The sequence below is a fragment of the Rattus norvegicus genome, chromosome 10 (assembly GCF_021556685.1).
Source record: "Rattus norvegicus strain SHRSP/BbbUtx chromosome 10, alternate assembly SHRSP_T2T, whole genome shotgun sequence".
In the NCBI taxonomy this organism is placed as follows: domain Eukaryota; kingdom Metazoa; phylum Chordata; class Mammalia; order Rodentia; family Muridae; genus Rattus; species Rattus norvegicus.
The window spans coordinates 111,526,124-111,542,289 of record NC_141543.1 but is presented as its reverse complement, the minus strand read 5'-3'; the positions used below and the strand labels follow the sequence as shown (position 1 = coordinate 111,542,289).

At 52.2% G+C, this 16,166-nt stretch overlaps 1 protein-coding gene across 3 annotated transcripts in view; it reads right to left on the bottom strand.

The window, feature by feature from the left end:
* Positions 1-7,522: 7,522 nt before the first annotated feature.
* Positions 7,523-16,166, bottom strand: part of Rptor (regulatory associated protein of MTOR, complex 1) — a 298,642-nt gene continuing 289,998 nt past the window's right edge. For all 3 annotated transcript variants that reach the window (NM_001134499.2, XM_087571026.1, XM_087571028.1), the window contains 7 exon segments: positions 7,523-9,369; positions 10,111-10,240; positions 10,600-10,716; positions 11,694-11,780; positions 12,130-12,257; positions 13,774-13,880; positions 15,178-15,282. In NM_001134499.2, the coding sequence (NP_001127971.2) occupies positions 9,301-9,369; positions 10,111-10,240; positions 10,600-10,716; positions 11,694-11,780; positions 12,130-12,257; positions 13,774-13,880; positions 15,178-15,282 (743 nt within the window). In that variant the 3' untranslated portion in view covers positions 7,523-9,300.

The window sequence follows — 16,166 nt, the reverse complement described above, 5'->3', positions numbered from 1 at the left end:
AAAGGCGACATACTGTGATCCTCGGCTGCGTGGCTGGCAGAACATCACCCCAATCTCTGCCTCCACCTTCACACCACATCTCCCACTGTCTGCGTGCAAATCTTCTTTATAAAGAATCATCACATTGGACTAAGGCTTGCCTCAACCCAACTGTACCTACAACAGCCCTATTTCAACTAAGAACACGAAGTACTGGAGGTCAGATCATCTGTATGAGGCTTTGTGTGTGTTTGAGTACTGCTTGCACACACACACACACACACACACACACACACACACACACACACACACCTGGAACTGGAGTTAAAGATGGTTAAGATTCACCATCTTTGGGGGGGGGTATGCCTCTGTTAGAGGAGCTAGGTCTAAACCATCTCTCCAGCCCATCAGCGTGCGTTATAGGACAAACAACTCAATCCATGCTGCCACAGAGCCTTTGCTGCACTGGGTAACCGGTGTTGGATTCTGAGTGAGGCTGTTTCTGGAACTGGACTGAGCCAACAGAGGCATCCTTGTTGGGTTGGATACTTCACCTAGAGGCTATTTAATGCTGAGGACCACGTGCTTCGAAATCACCGAAGGGTTGCAGGAATGGAGGCTGGGGAATACCATCCCTGGATTCCAGCACAGCAGCTTCCACAAGAGCCATGAGAGCACACAGAGGCCACAGATGCAGGCCTGCAACTGAGGTAACATGAGGTCAGGGGAGGGGCAGAGCTGTCAATCAATGTGCACCAAGCGGTGAGGTGCAAGCTGGCTACAGGCAGGATGCAGGCAGGTTATAGGTGGAAAGGTGAAAGGGGATAGTTAGGCTGTAGGTCCGCAGGTGGGGCTGTGAACAGGCCTGTGTACTGTCTCCATTGAGCCCGCCTTCTGCTGAGTGAAAGAAGGCCAGACTAAGACAGTGATAACACACCTTTCCCATCTCCAGAAAGTTTCTTATAGGGAATCTAACTTGGATCTCTTCCATGACTTCCAGCTTTGCAACATCGGCTAGCAGTGGGGCTGACACAGTGCCAAGCCATTCACAGGCAGTCTGCAATGGGGGATACGAGGGGAGTGGGTGATCAGGGAGGGTTTCAAGAGGAAGTGGTATGAGGATAGCTGGAGTGTTCATTTCTGGGTCTTCAATTTTATTCCACTGGTCTATCTGGCTGTCTCTGTACCAATACCATACAGTTTTTATCACTATTCCTCTGTAATACTGCTTGAGTTCAGGGATAGTGATTCACCTGGAAGTCCTTTTATTGTTGAGGATAGTTTGTATGTAAGTGTAATCCCTGTGTGTTGCTGGCACTGGTGGTTGCTTCTGTCCAGATGACCCCAACCTCTAGCAGGGAACAAGAGTTGGCGGGCATGGGAGCCACTCCTTCTTGTGACTCTTGGGACTGTGTCAGCTTCTCTGGGCCAGCAGCCATCTAGGGTTGGAAAGCAGGAAGGAGTTGAAGGGCAGCTCACCTTCTCAGGCCTCAGCAGGGCTCTGGATGGCCCAGTTGAAGCCAACAATCTACCTGAGTCAGGAATGACTGACTTAGCATGGGAGGCCTACCCAAGCCAACGTCAGGGTCTAGAGGCCAGAAGTTTGAGGCTATGCTGGCCACGCTGGAAGAGGAATGGGCCCTTGTCTTAAACAAGTGCTTCTCTGACACCATGTCATCTGGGTATGACATTCATGGGTATCAGCTGACACTGGGGAACGTAAGGCAGGGGCCACAGCTGTAAGTTCCACACACTGCATGGTGAGCCACAGGTAGAACAGGTAGGCTATAGGTGAGTTATAGGGGGAGGTGCGAGAGGGCTGTGCAATGAATCCAGTGGTCCTAGGGCCCTGGAAGCTCAGACTAAGGAGGCAGCGACGCAAGTAGCAGAAAATATGAGACAAGCCCGAGAAGGAACACTGTGGAGTCAGCAAGCAGACAGCAAATCCCAAGGATAGGGCCTGAGCTCAGGGCTTGGTGCTGCCCAGTAAGGATGCTGCAGACACCTGCTTGCTTTCAACATGGCCTGGATTACCAGCAACGACAGATCGCTTGCATGTACATGCTAGACCTTCTAGAGGAAATTCTGGGGGAGGAAGGGCTGCTCTGAGGGAGCTGGGGGGCAGAGGAAAGCACCCCTCTTGATCTCTTTGATACTTTGGGTACTTAGTGTTGATGCTGGCTGGCATTCAGGGCACACATCTTTGAAGGATGCCGTCAGTGTGGCTAGTAGCAGTCCCTATTGAAACCACACGGTGGCGCTGCAGGCCAGGCAGCTGATGAGCTTCTGTGAACGCTAGTAACTTTCATGCTGAGGCCCTGTCACAGATGTGCCTAGATCTGGTGAAGCAGCTTATTCATTCACCCCTCACTCTTTTGATTAACAGAAGGCTAGTTTGTTCATTCGCTCATTCCCTCCCCAACTCATGCGTTTATCCACCAGTGACTTACTCACTGGTTCATTTGGTACCTACCATTTGTGGTCTTCCCTGATCTGGCTTGGGTGTATGTGTGCGTGTCAGGGGGAAAAAAAGTGGTAAAGTGGGGGGGGGTTTGGGGTTAGTGGTTAGGGAAGGGGGTTACACCTGATTCCAGAAGCCTGATGATCATCAGACATGACAGTGCAGGACAGTGTGGCGTGGGGTAGGGGACAGGCTAGCATGGACAGCTAACCTGGTAGCTTTGGTAGCTATGAGGGGTGACATAGCCTTTGGTGCCTTACCTGCGTGAACCAGATGCTGTGTAGGAGAAAATCTTGGCTGATAACACAGGGTCTGTAGTCTTGGCTGATAACACAGGGACTATAGTCCAGCGCAAGCTGACTGCATCTCATAGGGACAATGTGTGATACAGAGTCACGCCTGTAAACCCAGAACTCAGAAGGGTAAGGCAGGAGGATTAAGAGTTTGAGGTTAGGGGCTGGAGAGATGGCTCAGTGGTTAAGAGCACTGCCTGGCTCTTCCAGAGGTCCTGAGTTCAAATCCCAGCAACCACATGGTGGCTCACAACCATCTGTAATGAGATCTGGTGCCCTCTTCTGGTGTGTCTGAAGACAGCTACAGTGAACTTGTATATAATATATAAATCTTTAAAAAAAAAAAAGAGTTTGAGGTTAGGCTGGGCCACATACATGATCTTATCTCAAATACCAAAACTAAAGCCAGAAGACTCAACAACCAAGCCCAATCCGGCCAATCTGAGACTGATCACAAAGAGTAGAGGGCCGGGAGGTGGGGTGGCTCAGGTGGGTAAGGGACCTTGCTGCCTCATGATCTGAGTTCAATCTCTGGGTCCCACAGAATGGATTCCACAAGGTCCTCTGACCTCCATGGCATGTGCATGCCCACACACGTGCAGGCAGGCATATGCTCTAAACAAATAACATTAATGAAAATAAAGAATACACACATTTTTCACGATTCTGGATATTAGGGAGTCCAGGCTTCAGTAGGTACAGTGGCTGGCGTCAACCTAGGCTCTGCCTCTTAAGACAATGCCTTGAATGCTTTGTCCTTATGTGGTGGAAAGAGGTGAAGGGGGCTAACCATGTGATTCTTCTCACCCCACGTTCATTGATTCATTCACTGGTGGCCATCTAGGTGGTTTCTGCCTTATGAACAACATCCTGTAAATATCCCTCCAAGGTTTCTACGCGGTCATGAGCTTTTGTTTTCCTGGGACTTATATTTAGCCCTGAAATTGCAGGGTTGTACCGTAACTCTGAGCTGAACTTCTTGAAGAGACACCAAACCACTTTCTGCAGCTCCCACCCCTTCTTACACTCCCCACCATAGTGCACAAGTGCTATGATTCCTTCACGTCCTGGTGGACATGAGCCACTTTCCATCTTCAGATTAAAGTCGTGTTGGCTGGTATGAGATGGCGTCTCCCAGAAATGTGGTCGTATTATCTAGTGACGTTTTCCACGTGCTGGCTAGTGATTTGTTTTCTTTGGAGAGATGTCTGATCAAGTTCTATACGGATTTCTTTTAAAGATCTTCGTTTATTGGGCCTTTATAATGTATTTTGGCTAGTAAGCCTGTATCAGGGACATGATTTACAAATATTTTATTCAGTTTTGTAGATCAGGTTATCTTCTACATCTTTTTGTTGTTTAACAGAGGCTCATTATGGTGCCCCAGGCTGACCTTCAGATATATAAGCTAGTCGTGTCCACAATTGTCCTGACTTGGCTACCTGAAGCCTGGGATTAGAGGCGCTAATATAGTGTGTGGGCTCTTTTCACTTTTTTACATCTTCGTTTAGATTGCATCTCATACTACAGGCCAGGCTGGCCTGAAAATAGTGACAGGCCTGATTCTCCATCCTCTTGACATAAGTCACCACATTCAGGTTGAAGATTCTTCTTCACCCACTGAGCAGTCTTTTCACAAACCTGAAATCAGTCTCTTATTTTGCATTTCTTGAGCTTCTGGGATTTTCCTGTCTCTGCTTTCTATCTTGTCATAGGAATTCCGGGATTACTGACGTGTACCACTGTGTCCAGTTTTGAAGGTGCTCTTACCCACTGAGCCATCTCCCCAGTCAACATTAGGTCTCGTGATCTGTGAACACGGGAGACCTTTCCAGCTCCTCAGATCCCCAGGTTTCTTGGATGTGTTGTTTTGTACGTCTCCAATCTCTGTTTATTCCTAGACATCTTATTATTTTGCTGCTGCTTTAAGTGAAACTGGCATCTTAATCTTTTCAAGTTGCTCTTTGTTGGTGTGTCATCCTCCCCCAAATCTATTTTATTAAATAGCAAAACAATTAAAAATAAGTCTGTATGTGGGCTCTGGACACTGGATGGTTACTTTCTCTGTAGAACTGGAGTGGAGGAGAGAGATTATTCCTTTCCTTGGCAGGTCGCAGGGTGGGTCCTGAAGATGGTTGGGCTTCACAGAAGAGCATCATTGGGCCCTTCCCAGAGGGAAACTGAGCTCAGAGCCCAAAGCTGGGGGAAGATGCTGTCCTAACCCTAGACATCTTCTCCCTTGGCAGGTCACGCTACACCACATACACACAAACTCCGGGTCCTCCTGACCTGAATCCAGCCATGTAGACCCTTCCTGTCTAAGCTCCCTTGGACACCTTGTCTCCCACAAGGATGCGGCTGCTAGCCTACAGCATGTACTCACGTGGTCTCTGCTCCACTTACACAACACCCACACCACAAAGTAGGCTTTGGGGCGCAGTGGTTGGGTTGGTTTCAGGTCTGTCTTTGTCTCATCCCCACTGTGATACAGGTGGCCTGGAGTAGTCACTTCCTGAGGCTGAGCAGTCACTCCCATGTGGATAAGGCCCTGGCTGCAGCTAGTGCCCCTTCTCTATACTTATATTTACATTGCATTTGGAGCACAGCCTGCAGGCTGAAGGCTGATTCTGCAGGGCAAACTTCAACCCTTGGAGAAAGGCAGGGGCATGGTGGCTCTCTGGGCCACACCTCTCCACACTCCTGCCCCCACAAGGAGTTAAAAGTCCTCAGTGCTATGCAGGGAGCCCTGGGCCCATAGGTCAGAGGCTCTGTATCTTGTCTCTATGCCAGTAACCCTGAGCCTGCCTCCTAGGGTTGAGACCACGGGGTAAAGGCCATACTCTTTCTTGAAAGGGGACTTGGCTCTCAGCTGGGTCTGTCCAACACCACTGGGGAGCAACTGTAAAGTCATGAGATGCTCTGTTGCCTCCAGAAGACTTGCCAGTTCTTGCTGCTTGTGGGGTGTGCCCTATTGGTAGTCGTGTCCTCCCTAGATACATTTGAGGGGCACTTGACCCTCAGTGATGCTGACCCCCGGTGATACTGATCTCTTAGGCCTAGCGGGTACATAAAGCACGGCAGTACCAAGGGGCTGCCATGGTGGCTTCAGAGACCTTTGGAGGTTAGATTCTTGAAACTCTAGCAGAGCCCTGGTCTGTTCGGAATGTGCTATGTAGCCTTCCATGTGATGGGTGGGAGGAGTGGGTGGAGAGCAGACTCTTTCCCATCACCCTTAAAATGGCCTATCTTTACAGTTGGGGTAACATAGGCTAACAGAGGGGGGAGACTGTGCAGGCTGATAGGAGACGGTGGGTAGAGCATGTAGGACCCGTGGTGTCATGCCAGGACATGGGTGACTTATACAATGTTTCTGAACCCAAAGTGGTAATGGAGGAGGTCCCACAGCCCTTGGCCATCTCTGTTGTAGCAGCATTGTAGTATGTAGGGCATTCTCGTATCACCTTTCTCTTTCCAGTGGGAGGCCTGGGCAGCAATGGGATAGTGGATGAGGCTCCTCAGAGATGGAGGGAGCAGGGCAGGTTGGGGCATAGAGGCCGGGATACAGGTGGCAGCAGATTTGTTTTGTCTGAGGATCACTGCAGAAGGGGGCCATGGTAGACCAGCAGTGGAGAGAAAGCTCTTCATTCTCCCAGCCAGGGAACCTCAGACCTGGCTCCAGCTGGTGCTGTGGCCCACAGGATGATGTTGGCTGTTCTGGAAGTTCCGATGCGATGTCTGAAGCTCACAGCACTGTAGTTAGTGACTTGCCTCTGTGAAACAGGGGCAGACAGCAGGGCTGAGAGAGCTCCAAGGGCAGGCCACTGGCTGGCAGTGTTAGCACACCAGACCACAGTGGCCAGTGACTACTGACACTGACTGGGTAAGCAGGCTTGGGAGCATCAAAGCCTGGGTGTGTCTAGACTGCTTCTGCCCCTGCACAACATTTCCATGCCTGTGGGTCGTTGTCCTACTGTCCTTTCACAGGGACAGTTAGACTGGGTCACTGCTGCCCATGATCTCACTTTAACCTGTGTGAAGATCTGTTATGCTGAGGTGCTGGGGGAAGGGGAGGTCAGAGTTCCAAAATACGGGTTGTAAGGACAGCTCGGCTCTCCAGATCCTCTTCCCTTCCTTATGTGCTCTTGGCCGCTTGATGCCACCTCCTTGTCTCCCGCTCCCGCCCCTACACAAACATGTGTGTTCTAATCAGACCAGTAGGACCCAAGAGGTCAAACTCCCCTGGCCAGGTGAGGAGTGGGTCTGTTGAGACCAAGGATGGGGATGTAGACATCCTTAGTGGGTGGTGGAAGCCCAACCTGGTGCAATGACCGGCATGAGACCGGCTGAGGGAGCCCTGGGCCTATGGATACCCGCCCATAGATAGTTTGCTGTCTGCCCCTCACAGGACCACAAAGCTGGGCCCTGTCTTCCCCAGAACAGGCTGCATGCCTCTGCCCATCCCTTGCCAGGAGCACTTGGTTTTGCTGAGAGAAGCAAGAGTACTAAAAGGGAAACAGGACAGCCATAGGAAGCTGGTTCGGGTAAATGCGGGGAAACCTTATTAATGGCAAGCCCAGAGTCAGCACAGGAATCCCAGTCACGATGCCTCAATGTCTCCATGGCAACCGGCCTATCTTCCCTTCCACCCAGACCCAGGAGGGCTAGATACAGTGGCCTTGTCTTGGGCAAGACTATCCCAGCCCAGGGGCCCAGGGACTGCAGAAGTCATGACTGCACAGCCCTTTGGACCACCCACACCCCACCGTTCTCATCTGGCAAGGGCAGCGACTTCTCACGGCTTTATTCTTTATTAACACTCTGCTGCTGTCACTGCTCTGGACACCATTGCAGTCCTGTGTCTTGTCAGTCCTTTTCAACTCTCATTTTGGTAAAATAAATAGAGACAATGAACTCTAGGTCAGCGCTCTCTCGAGCCTTGGTTAGCTTCATGATTGAATTTTCGCATCAGGCTTGTGAAGGCCCAGCCTCTGGGCAAGATGCAAACGCTGGCTCCACTGGGCAGGGAAGCGACCCAGCCCACCAGGGCCCTTCGCTGCTGAACTGAATCACCAGTTGGACAAGGATACCCACCCCCTGGAGCACTCTGCAGAACTGAGAAGGTGGCAAGTCAGGTGGTTCTAGGGCCGTCCTGACGCCACACTGCTGTCTGGCCCAACTGAGGGGATGACTTCCTCTAAGCTCCTCCATGTTGGGAGAGTGCATCTCCAGGGCAGCACCAGCGCCTACCCGTCCTGCTTGCCCTGCTTGGCCTGTAGGGATCCTTCCACAGGGAAGATGCTCTTGGCTAAAACAGGTCCACCAAGCACAGCACAGGGACCCAGCCTCTGCCACAGCTGTCCCAACCTGTGTCCCGGGCTCCTGTGGGCGCTTGTCCTCCTCTGAAAGATCCTGATTCCCAGGGAAAACGTAAAATGCTTTTCAAAACATCATTGTGTTGTGTCCTGTTTGTGTGCAACTGCTCAGCAATGCAGTGTCCCTCACTTGCATGTGCACAGACACGTGTCAGGCACACCAGGACACTGCTGAACTCCTCCACAACACAGACTGCATCATGCAACCTCAGTCACACCAACACAGCTGATGCTGCCCTCGAGCCTCTGGGTCCAGCGTAGTCTCTGAACCTGGTGAGGCCAGCATGCGTGTGCATATGGCCGGCCACAGTGCCCATATATGTGCAGGAGGGGAGACTGTGGGCCTGCACGAATGCACACCCAAGTGTGCACAGGCAGGAAGACCAGGACACCCATGTAAGCATGGATAGGAACGCTGTGTGCCTGCATGTGTGTGTGCCTGTGTGTGGCACAAGCAGGAGACAGGGCTGTGGCCACTGTTACTGGCCTGTGGGAGAGAAGCACTTCAGAATGTGCCTGGCAGAGGTAGGCAGCCGCTGACTACAGATCTGCCTCATCTGCCCAGAACCAGACCCTCTCCTGCACCAGCTCATGTGAGGGAACCAGACTGGACCTCAGAGTTCTAGCTGTGCAGGACGGGGATCCCTTTCCTCATACCACCATGACATAGCCAGTGTGTTGGACTGCCTCAGTGCTCTAGGAGGGCCAGGCTCACACTTCCATACCTTGAGTAGCAGGAGAGGCCTCCCCCCTCTTCTTCCCTCAATTGCTTCCATCTACTTTCCTACTCTGAGGGGCTGGGCCACAGCCCTCAGAAGCCCCAACATAGCTTTTCTCCAGGGTGCTGTCTGTTCTGTGACTAATGCTTTGATCGCATGGAAAAATCAAATGTGTTCCTTTGTAAAACCTCAGAAGGAAACAGGGCAGGAAAGGACCATGCTGTACTGAGGAGGCCCTTGGTGCCTGGGTCCTGGTTCTCGATGGGAAGCCATGTCAAACCCTCCCCTGCTCTGGACCTGCACATTACAGTGAAGACAGAAGGGAGGATGTGCAAGCCCCTCCTCAGCTGGCCACGCCAGGCCAGGAGCCAGGGTTTGCAGGTGGGTGGGAGGTGGGCACTGATCCTGAGCAGTGCAGGCTGGTTCGCTATGTACAGCAGAGGGTGGCTGCAGCCTGGCACGAGTCCGAGGTGCCGCTATCTGACACGCTTCTCCACCGAATATACAGAAATGTAGTAGTCATTGCTTCCGACGGCCAGATGAGGCTGTGTGGAGAGAGCAGAAGCACATGAGCAGGGCCTGTGATGCGGTAGGAGCTGCAGCACTGGGCAGAGCCAGAGGAAGGGGTGCAGGCTGCCTGTGCTCTGTGCTGAGCTCTAGTGGGGGTGAGGATTAACACCTCTGAACTCCACACAGGCACAGAAATGAGGGTCATTAACTGCCAGATTCGAGCAGGAATGATACATCATCCAAATTGCATTACAGGTGATTTGCATACTACCCACAATTCCCTGCAGCTTCCTTTCAGGATTGCCCCCCTGGGGTGGTTCTGGGAATCTGATGCTATGCACCTCAACATGCTACACACAGGTTCCTGTGGAGCCCGCTCTGCAAAATGCTAACCATCCAACAATCCATCTGCGTGATTACATTATGGACACAAGTGTTCAGCGACACTGTCCTACTGCTCCCCACACCAGAGGACACTAGCTGCCTCTCCCTCTGTGTTATCTAGTTTACCTGAGCATTAAGAACTGGGTTTAGGGGGGTTGGGGATTTGGCTCAATGGTAGAGCACTTGCCTAGCAAGCGCAAGGCCCTGGGTTCAGTCCCCAGCTCCAAAAAAAAAGAACTGGGTTTGGTTTCTAGGGGCCGGACAATGTTTTTCTGGATACCCCAAGAATAGTAGATCTCAGTTCTTTATGTTCTTGGAGTCAGGAAGGAGGACTCCAGCTTCCTGGGTTACCCTTCCACCCACCCCCAAAACCCAGGAGTGAAGGCACAGACCCAGTGTGGGTGGAAAGCCAGGCAGCTGATGGCCCCGACTCGCTGGCCCATGAAGCCATCGTAGTATTTGATGTTGTTGATCAGCTCCCCATTGCCGTTGTAGATGGCTGTGAACTGGTTCATGGAGCCACTGTGGTAGGGAGGGAAAGACGGTCAGGATATTAGTTTCTGTTTCCCTGAGGTGCAGGAGAAAGACAGTCCAGGGTGCTGGCTGAGAGTTCCAGCATGTGGGGCACAGGCTAGGCTGTCCATCTGCGTGTCACCCTGAGGCAGGAAGTGACTGCTCATTGGTTACAGCCGGGAAGAACCAGGCCTGTCCCGAGATGCACAGAGGGCAGGTTAAGGCACACAGACTTCTTTTGCTTTTATTTCGGGGTAGTAAAGTTACACCCTCTTCCAAAGCCACTGTGGAGGACAGAGCCAAGGGATGAGCACTCTCAAGGGGACTTTTGCTTAGAAGTAGGGGCTGCATGGAGGCAGGGTACCTACCAGGCGATCAGGTTTGCCTGGGGGTGGATGTCGAGGGCTGTCAGCCCCTTCACAATCTGCATTACATTCACAGACTCAGGCATCCGAGGATCGAAGAATCGCACATCTCCATTGACACTGCGAGAGAGGACCAGGGTGATGCCTGCTGGTGGCATCCTTAGGGATACTACCTGAGCCCCTAGGGGGAGCACCTGACTCTGAAGGATGTGAAACTGGCCATGAAAAGTGTCAATGTCCACTTGCACACGCTGGTAAGGCCAAAGCTATGCAGACTCCCAGGACCCCTCCAAGGGCCAACAGGTGGAGCCCAGATCACCACATCATGCCCACTGGTCTTGGGGTCCCCATCAAGCTGTCCCTCTCAAGCCAGAAAAGACTAGGATTGACTAAAGGGAGCTGCCATGCTCACAAAGCAGGACACACCGGGGTCAGAGAAGGGATTACAAGCAAGGACAGGAACAGTCATCGCAGGCTGCAGCTCATGAGGCAGAGTCCATGAGGTAGAAGAGGGCAGAGGGGCCTGGTGGATGCTCAGCCCCACAGGGGGCCAGATCACCTGGCTTAGGCTTATGGCTTCTGCTTCAGTGTCCATTCCAAGAATTGTGCTTTGCTTTATGCCACAGACAAGGGAGAAGAGCATCTCTCTGAAGAAGTGGTGGGTTTGTGACAGTAAATTATGCTCTGCTGTCTCTTTAACAGGCAAATAAAGATTCGCTGCTCTCAGCACAGTATTTACTGAGCAGCAGGCCTGAATTTATGTGCACAGGCTGGCTGGCGACAAGGTGGCCTGCTGGGGATGTGCCACCCAATGCATTCTGCTTTGCCTCTCCTGCTCGAGGGACACACCTGCCTGTGCATCTCTTCCTTCAGCTCAGCGCCCCCAACACCCCCAGCCCAGCCCCCCAACCCAGCCCAGCCCCCCAACCCAGCCCAGCCCAGCCCCCACTCTTGCTCCACACTCTGACCTTGCTGGCCAGTCACAGAGCAGAGTCAATTACTGCCCTGAAATGCCAACAGTCCCTAGCTATTTAAACACCGAAGACATATTTAAATGGAGGGAAAATAATGTTTTCACAGCAAATTTTACTCCTTACCTCACACTCACGATGTGGCCCTCAGGGTGCTTCTGCAGGTAGGCCTTTACCACCCATGCTGTGTGCTCTCGGTAAGTCATGACCCGGCTAAAGGAGGAAGGTGTAGTCAGGACTGGCCCAGCCCTGTCCCATTGCTCAGGGTAGGGTTAGGAGGAGTGGTGTGAACGGGAGCTGGCAGCCCTGCCCTTGGGCTGAGCCTCAGGAGGACATCCAGCAAGGAGGCACTAGTTAGGCTGTCCTAGGCCACCCCCCTCATCTCTCTAGCCTCTACTTCCCCAGTTCTAGCCTTGAAGTCTTAGTGCCATTTTGGGATGAAGAAGACCTCCTGGTCCTGCATTCAATGGCAGTTTAGTGAGGCTACTGTTTGTATCTCTGTGGGGTCAGCTTAAAGAAGCCAGACAGTGAAAGGTAAGGAGAGGGGAGATGTGACAGTTACCATTCACTGAGTGCCATCCTCCTGTCGTAGACACGGATCGAGCCATCACCCAGGCCAGCTACAATGAGTGAGCGGTGCGAATCACAAGATAAACTTGTCACACAGCTGTCGGCCCCCGTGGGGATGTCCTAAGCCCAAAAAGAGAGCAGTGAGGAGCCTCAAGCTGGCTGAAGTATGTTCTGTGGAGATATCCTCTGCTCTCTCAGGCTGAGAAACTGGTCTCCACCTGCAAGGCTATCACAGGCTGGAGGAACTGGGCCAAGGGTAGTGCAGGGCTCACAGGGCATCAGTCATGCCTGATCTGCGTGAGCGTCTGCCCTGAGCCTGTGCCTGGGTACAGTCTGGAAGGCAACTGTGGGGATGCCTGGCTCTCAGTGCCAATTAAACTTTCCAGCAATCTCTCCCTTTCCTGAAAAGAAAGACGAAGCACATTTTGGCAGGGAGGGAGCCTCGTTAGCTCTCTCCTCAAACCCCTAATTAGGCAGGGAAGCACTAAGGAAAGGCTTCTCTGCTCCCTGTGGTGGCCATAAATACTGCAGAAGGGCAAGGGGTGATGAATGGAAGCAAGAAGGAACTGGAGCTGGAAATGGCCTCAGAGGGAAAAGTGCTTTCTAATCAGATGGGGTGAGCCTGAGAGGAACCCACGGGATGGGGAGGGGGTGTGAATGGGGGAGGTGGTGAAAGAGCCTCACTCCTGCCTTTGCAGCTGACATGATGTCACCCAAGGAGCTCTGTACCTGCAGGAACCCCACACCATCTCCCTGTGGGGACAGGGACCCTGGAAGACAGTGTTTAACTGTTTGGCGGCATTATGGGGCTTGAGGATGCATGGAAGCGTCTAGCCGGTGCTGGTAGACAGGCCTCAAGTCTCACCAGCTTCCGTCACTCCAGCCTGCTCTGCCCCTCTGTTCTGTGAGAGGTCCATGATTTGTCCAGGTCTCCACTTGGGCAGGGCAGGCTGAAGAGTGCTGCGGCCTAGTCTGTGCTCTGTGTCTTTGGGCACCAGGAAGACAGACGTCCCTCAGCTATGTGTGTGTTGTCCTTACAGGACCTGTGATCCTGCCTTGGACCTGAAGGAGGCAACTGGACTCTGGCAAGGAAGCCCAGGTATCTGAGGCAAAACCAACTCTAATCAAAATGGAAGACTTGGAGCTGGACTGGTCTAACACGGTAGAATTATGTCCCCAAACAAACAATCTTGAAAATAAAACGTGGTCTAAGTAAGGGGCCAAATTCCAGCTCATGGGCAGTGAGGAGGTGCTTAGCATACACAGGGCCCTGCCTTCTGCACAGCACCAGGGTAAGGAGAGAGACGCAGATGTCAAACAGTTAACTGTACTCATGTAAGATATTTCACCCTACTGATTCCTGATATTCCCTGATTTGCATGAAGAAAACAATATCTGGAAATAACTTGGGTTAGCATAACCTTAATTACTGCTGTAACTAACTCAGGTCAAAGTGCCATGATCAATGTGTATCCAGGAGTAATTAATCAGCTTTTCACCTGGCAGCGAGATGCCATTGCCTCCCCCACACAGAGAGCGGGATAGCAGTCACTGACTGATGAGGGGTCTGTTTTGTGAGTGTGAAGGCTTAGGCACGGTAAAGAGTGGGGTCTGTGCAGGGGCCTGTAGTGGTTACCTGGACCTTCGTCTCCCGGTCGGTATCCCAGATCCGGACAATGCGCACGTCCCCTGAGCTCATGAGGAGGCCAGTTTCTTGTTCCCAGTCCACCACCATCCCAGCTCCTGGGAAACAGTGGAGTCACCATGTCAAACAATGGCTCAGGCAGGATGGGGCATCCCCCTCACTCATGTAAGGCCAGGTTCCTGCAACAATTCTCCGATGAGCTCTGTGCTCTCCCAGAACCTTATACACTCCACCCATTCATGGCATTGAATCACAGGACAACAGGGTCTTAGAATCTCTGTACACCAAATACATCTTCTCTAACTCTGAGACATAAATAGCAGGTCACCTTTCAGGGGCCTCCAGGCTAAGTCAGAACACCTAGAAGCAGAGGTTCTATATAGGCCATGGGTACCTGGATGCTCTAGCACAGCATACAATGCTGAGTGCCCAGACGGAGACGAGCAGACAAGTACAACATAGCAAGAGCTCTGGCTAGGTGCAATAGCACGTGCTGTCTCCCAGCTACCGAGGGACTGAGGCAGGAGGATGGCCAGTGGGCAACTTGGCTCAGCTCTCAGGAATTCTTTTTTTTTTTTTTTCTTTCCTATTTTTCGGAGCTGGGGACCGAACCCAGGGCCTTGCGCTTACTAGGCAAGCGCTCTTCCACTGAGCCAAATCCCCAACCCAGGAATTCTTAAAAGGTCATTCTGTTCACATGGGCATGTGCCTCCATCAGAGCCAAGTGTTTGTAAACGAGCTCTGTACACAGGCACAGGCATGGTCAGAAGCTGAACATATCTGTGGGGTACACTGGGAAGCCATGGGGGCAGGAGCTGGTTTGTGTGCATACATGGGTTCTCTGCACCCCGGTCCTCAGTGATGCAGGAGGCACGTGCCCAGCATGACTGAGGGCCAGTCACGGGAGCAGTCCTCGAGCATTTCCTGGGAAAAGCTGACATTGTATGGACCATTGGGGCCTCACTCATTCCTCATCTCAGTCAGCCGAGACATCAACAAGGAAGCCACTCAGGTTTCCCTCCATCCTAGGCAGGTATGAGTGTGGCAAGAGTCCACCACCAGAAGCAGATCACTACTCAGTGGTCCTGGGAAAGAACACAGCTGGCAAAGAGGGCGCCATGCCAGTCTGCTGGCACCAGTCCAATCCACATCTCACCGCCTGTACTGCTGCCTGTGACTTGGCCACACTGAGAACACGGCAGAGCACTGGAATCCTTGAGGGTCCCCTGTTCTTGTGGTTTCTAGGGAGCAGCGATTTGGGGTGATTTTGGGACCTCAGAACTGAGCAGGTGTCTGGAGGCATCAGAACTCTTTCTCACAGTTCTACACGGCCTTCTTCTGAGGAGCCAAGACCTACCTTATGCTGTCAGCAGCGTGTCTAAGAGCCTGACTTACCTCGTGTTGTTGGAAGCATGTCTGAGAGCCCTTGCCACGCAGTCACCATCTCTGGATTCTTTTCCAAATCAGCAAAATTTTTCCAGACCCTGATGGCTCCATCGTCTAGGAAAGGAGAAGGCAATAAAACCCGTGCCTACCCCTGATTGCACAACACAGCTACCGTGTTCTCAATGCCTGTTCCTGCTACGCTGATATAAGCAACCAGTAAAAGGAAGCCGTAAAGGGAGATGGGGCCACGGTAGATCCTCCTCCCCTGCCCCAGAAACCGCAGGCCACACGTCAGCAGCTTGGTGGCATGGCTAGCCCTCCTTCCCAGCTCTCCTTGTAGCAGGGAAGCAGGGTGAGACCTGGAGAACTTTCCATCCTTCTCCTCTGGTCCAGGCTCTCAGCCTTTTGCAGAGGACAAAGCTTGCAGCCTTCACCCTTACCCATTTCTGCCACTGGCCCTCTGTAGGCCCAGCCAGACCTCAGGCTGGAGAGGACACATGCTGGGATCTCCAGACCAAAACACATGAGACCCCAGCTGCCTTGCTTTCAGGAGCGCTTCCTTGTCTTCTCCTGAAAGGATGACTGCAGCCGCTTTGATGCCTTTCCTTCCTCCTCTTCCTTCCTCTCCCCCACTTCCTCCCATTTGGTGCCTTATGACTCTCAATCTGACCCTCACCTATCTTCTAGCCCTGGCTGTGCCTTGAGGGTCCCTAACCCCACTGTGCATAGGCCACTCTTGGAGAGCACTGATACCATGGGTCCTGAGGTGGCATTGCTAGATAGTGTCTTTTAGGACCATATGTCTTCACTTAAAAAGGAAATGGGGCAATTTGTCAGTGTAGCAAACACTTAAACAAACAAGAAAACAAGATGGAGGCACTCCTGCTCAACATCCTATCACCAGAATATGCTGCTGTTAAAGTGAGCACATGGGTGTAACCATCAGTGCCCTGGGGAGCAGGCTGCCTACAACAATGAGGAGTAGACACTAAGCAGTC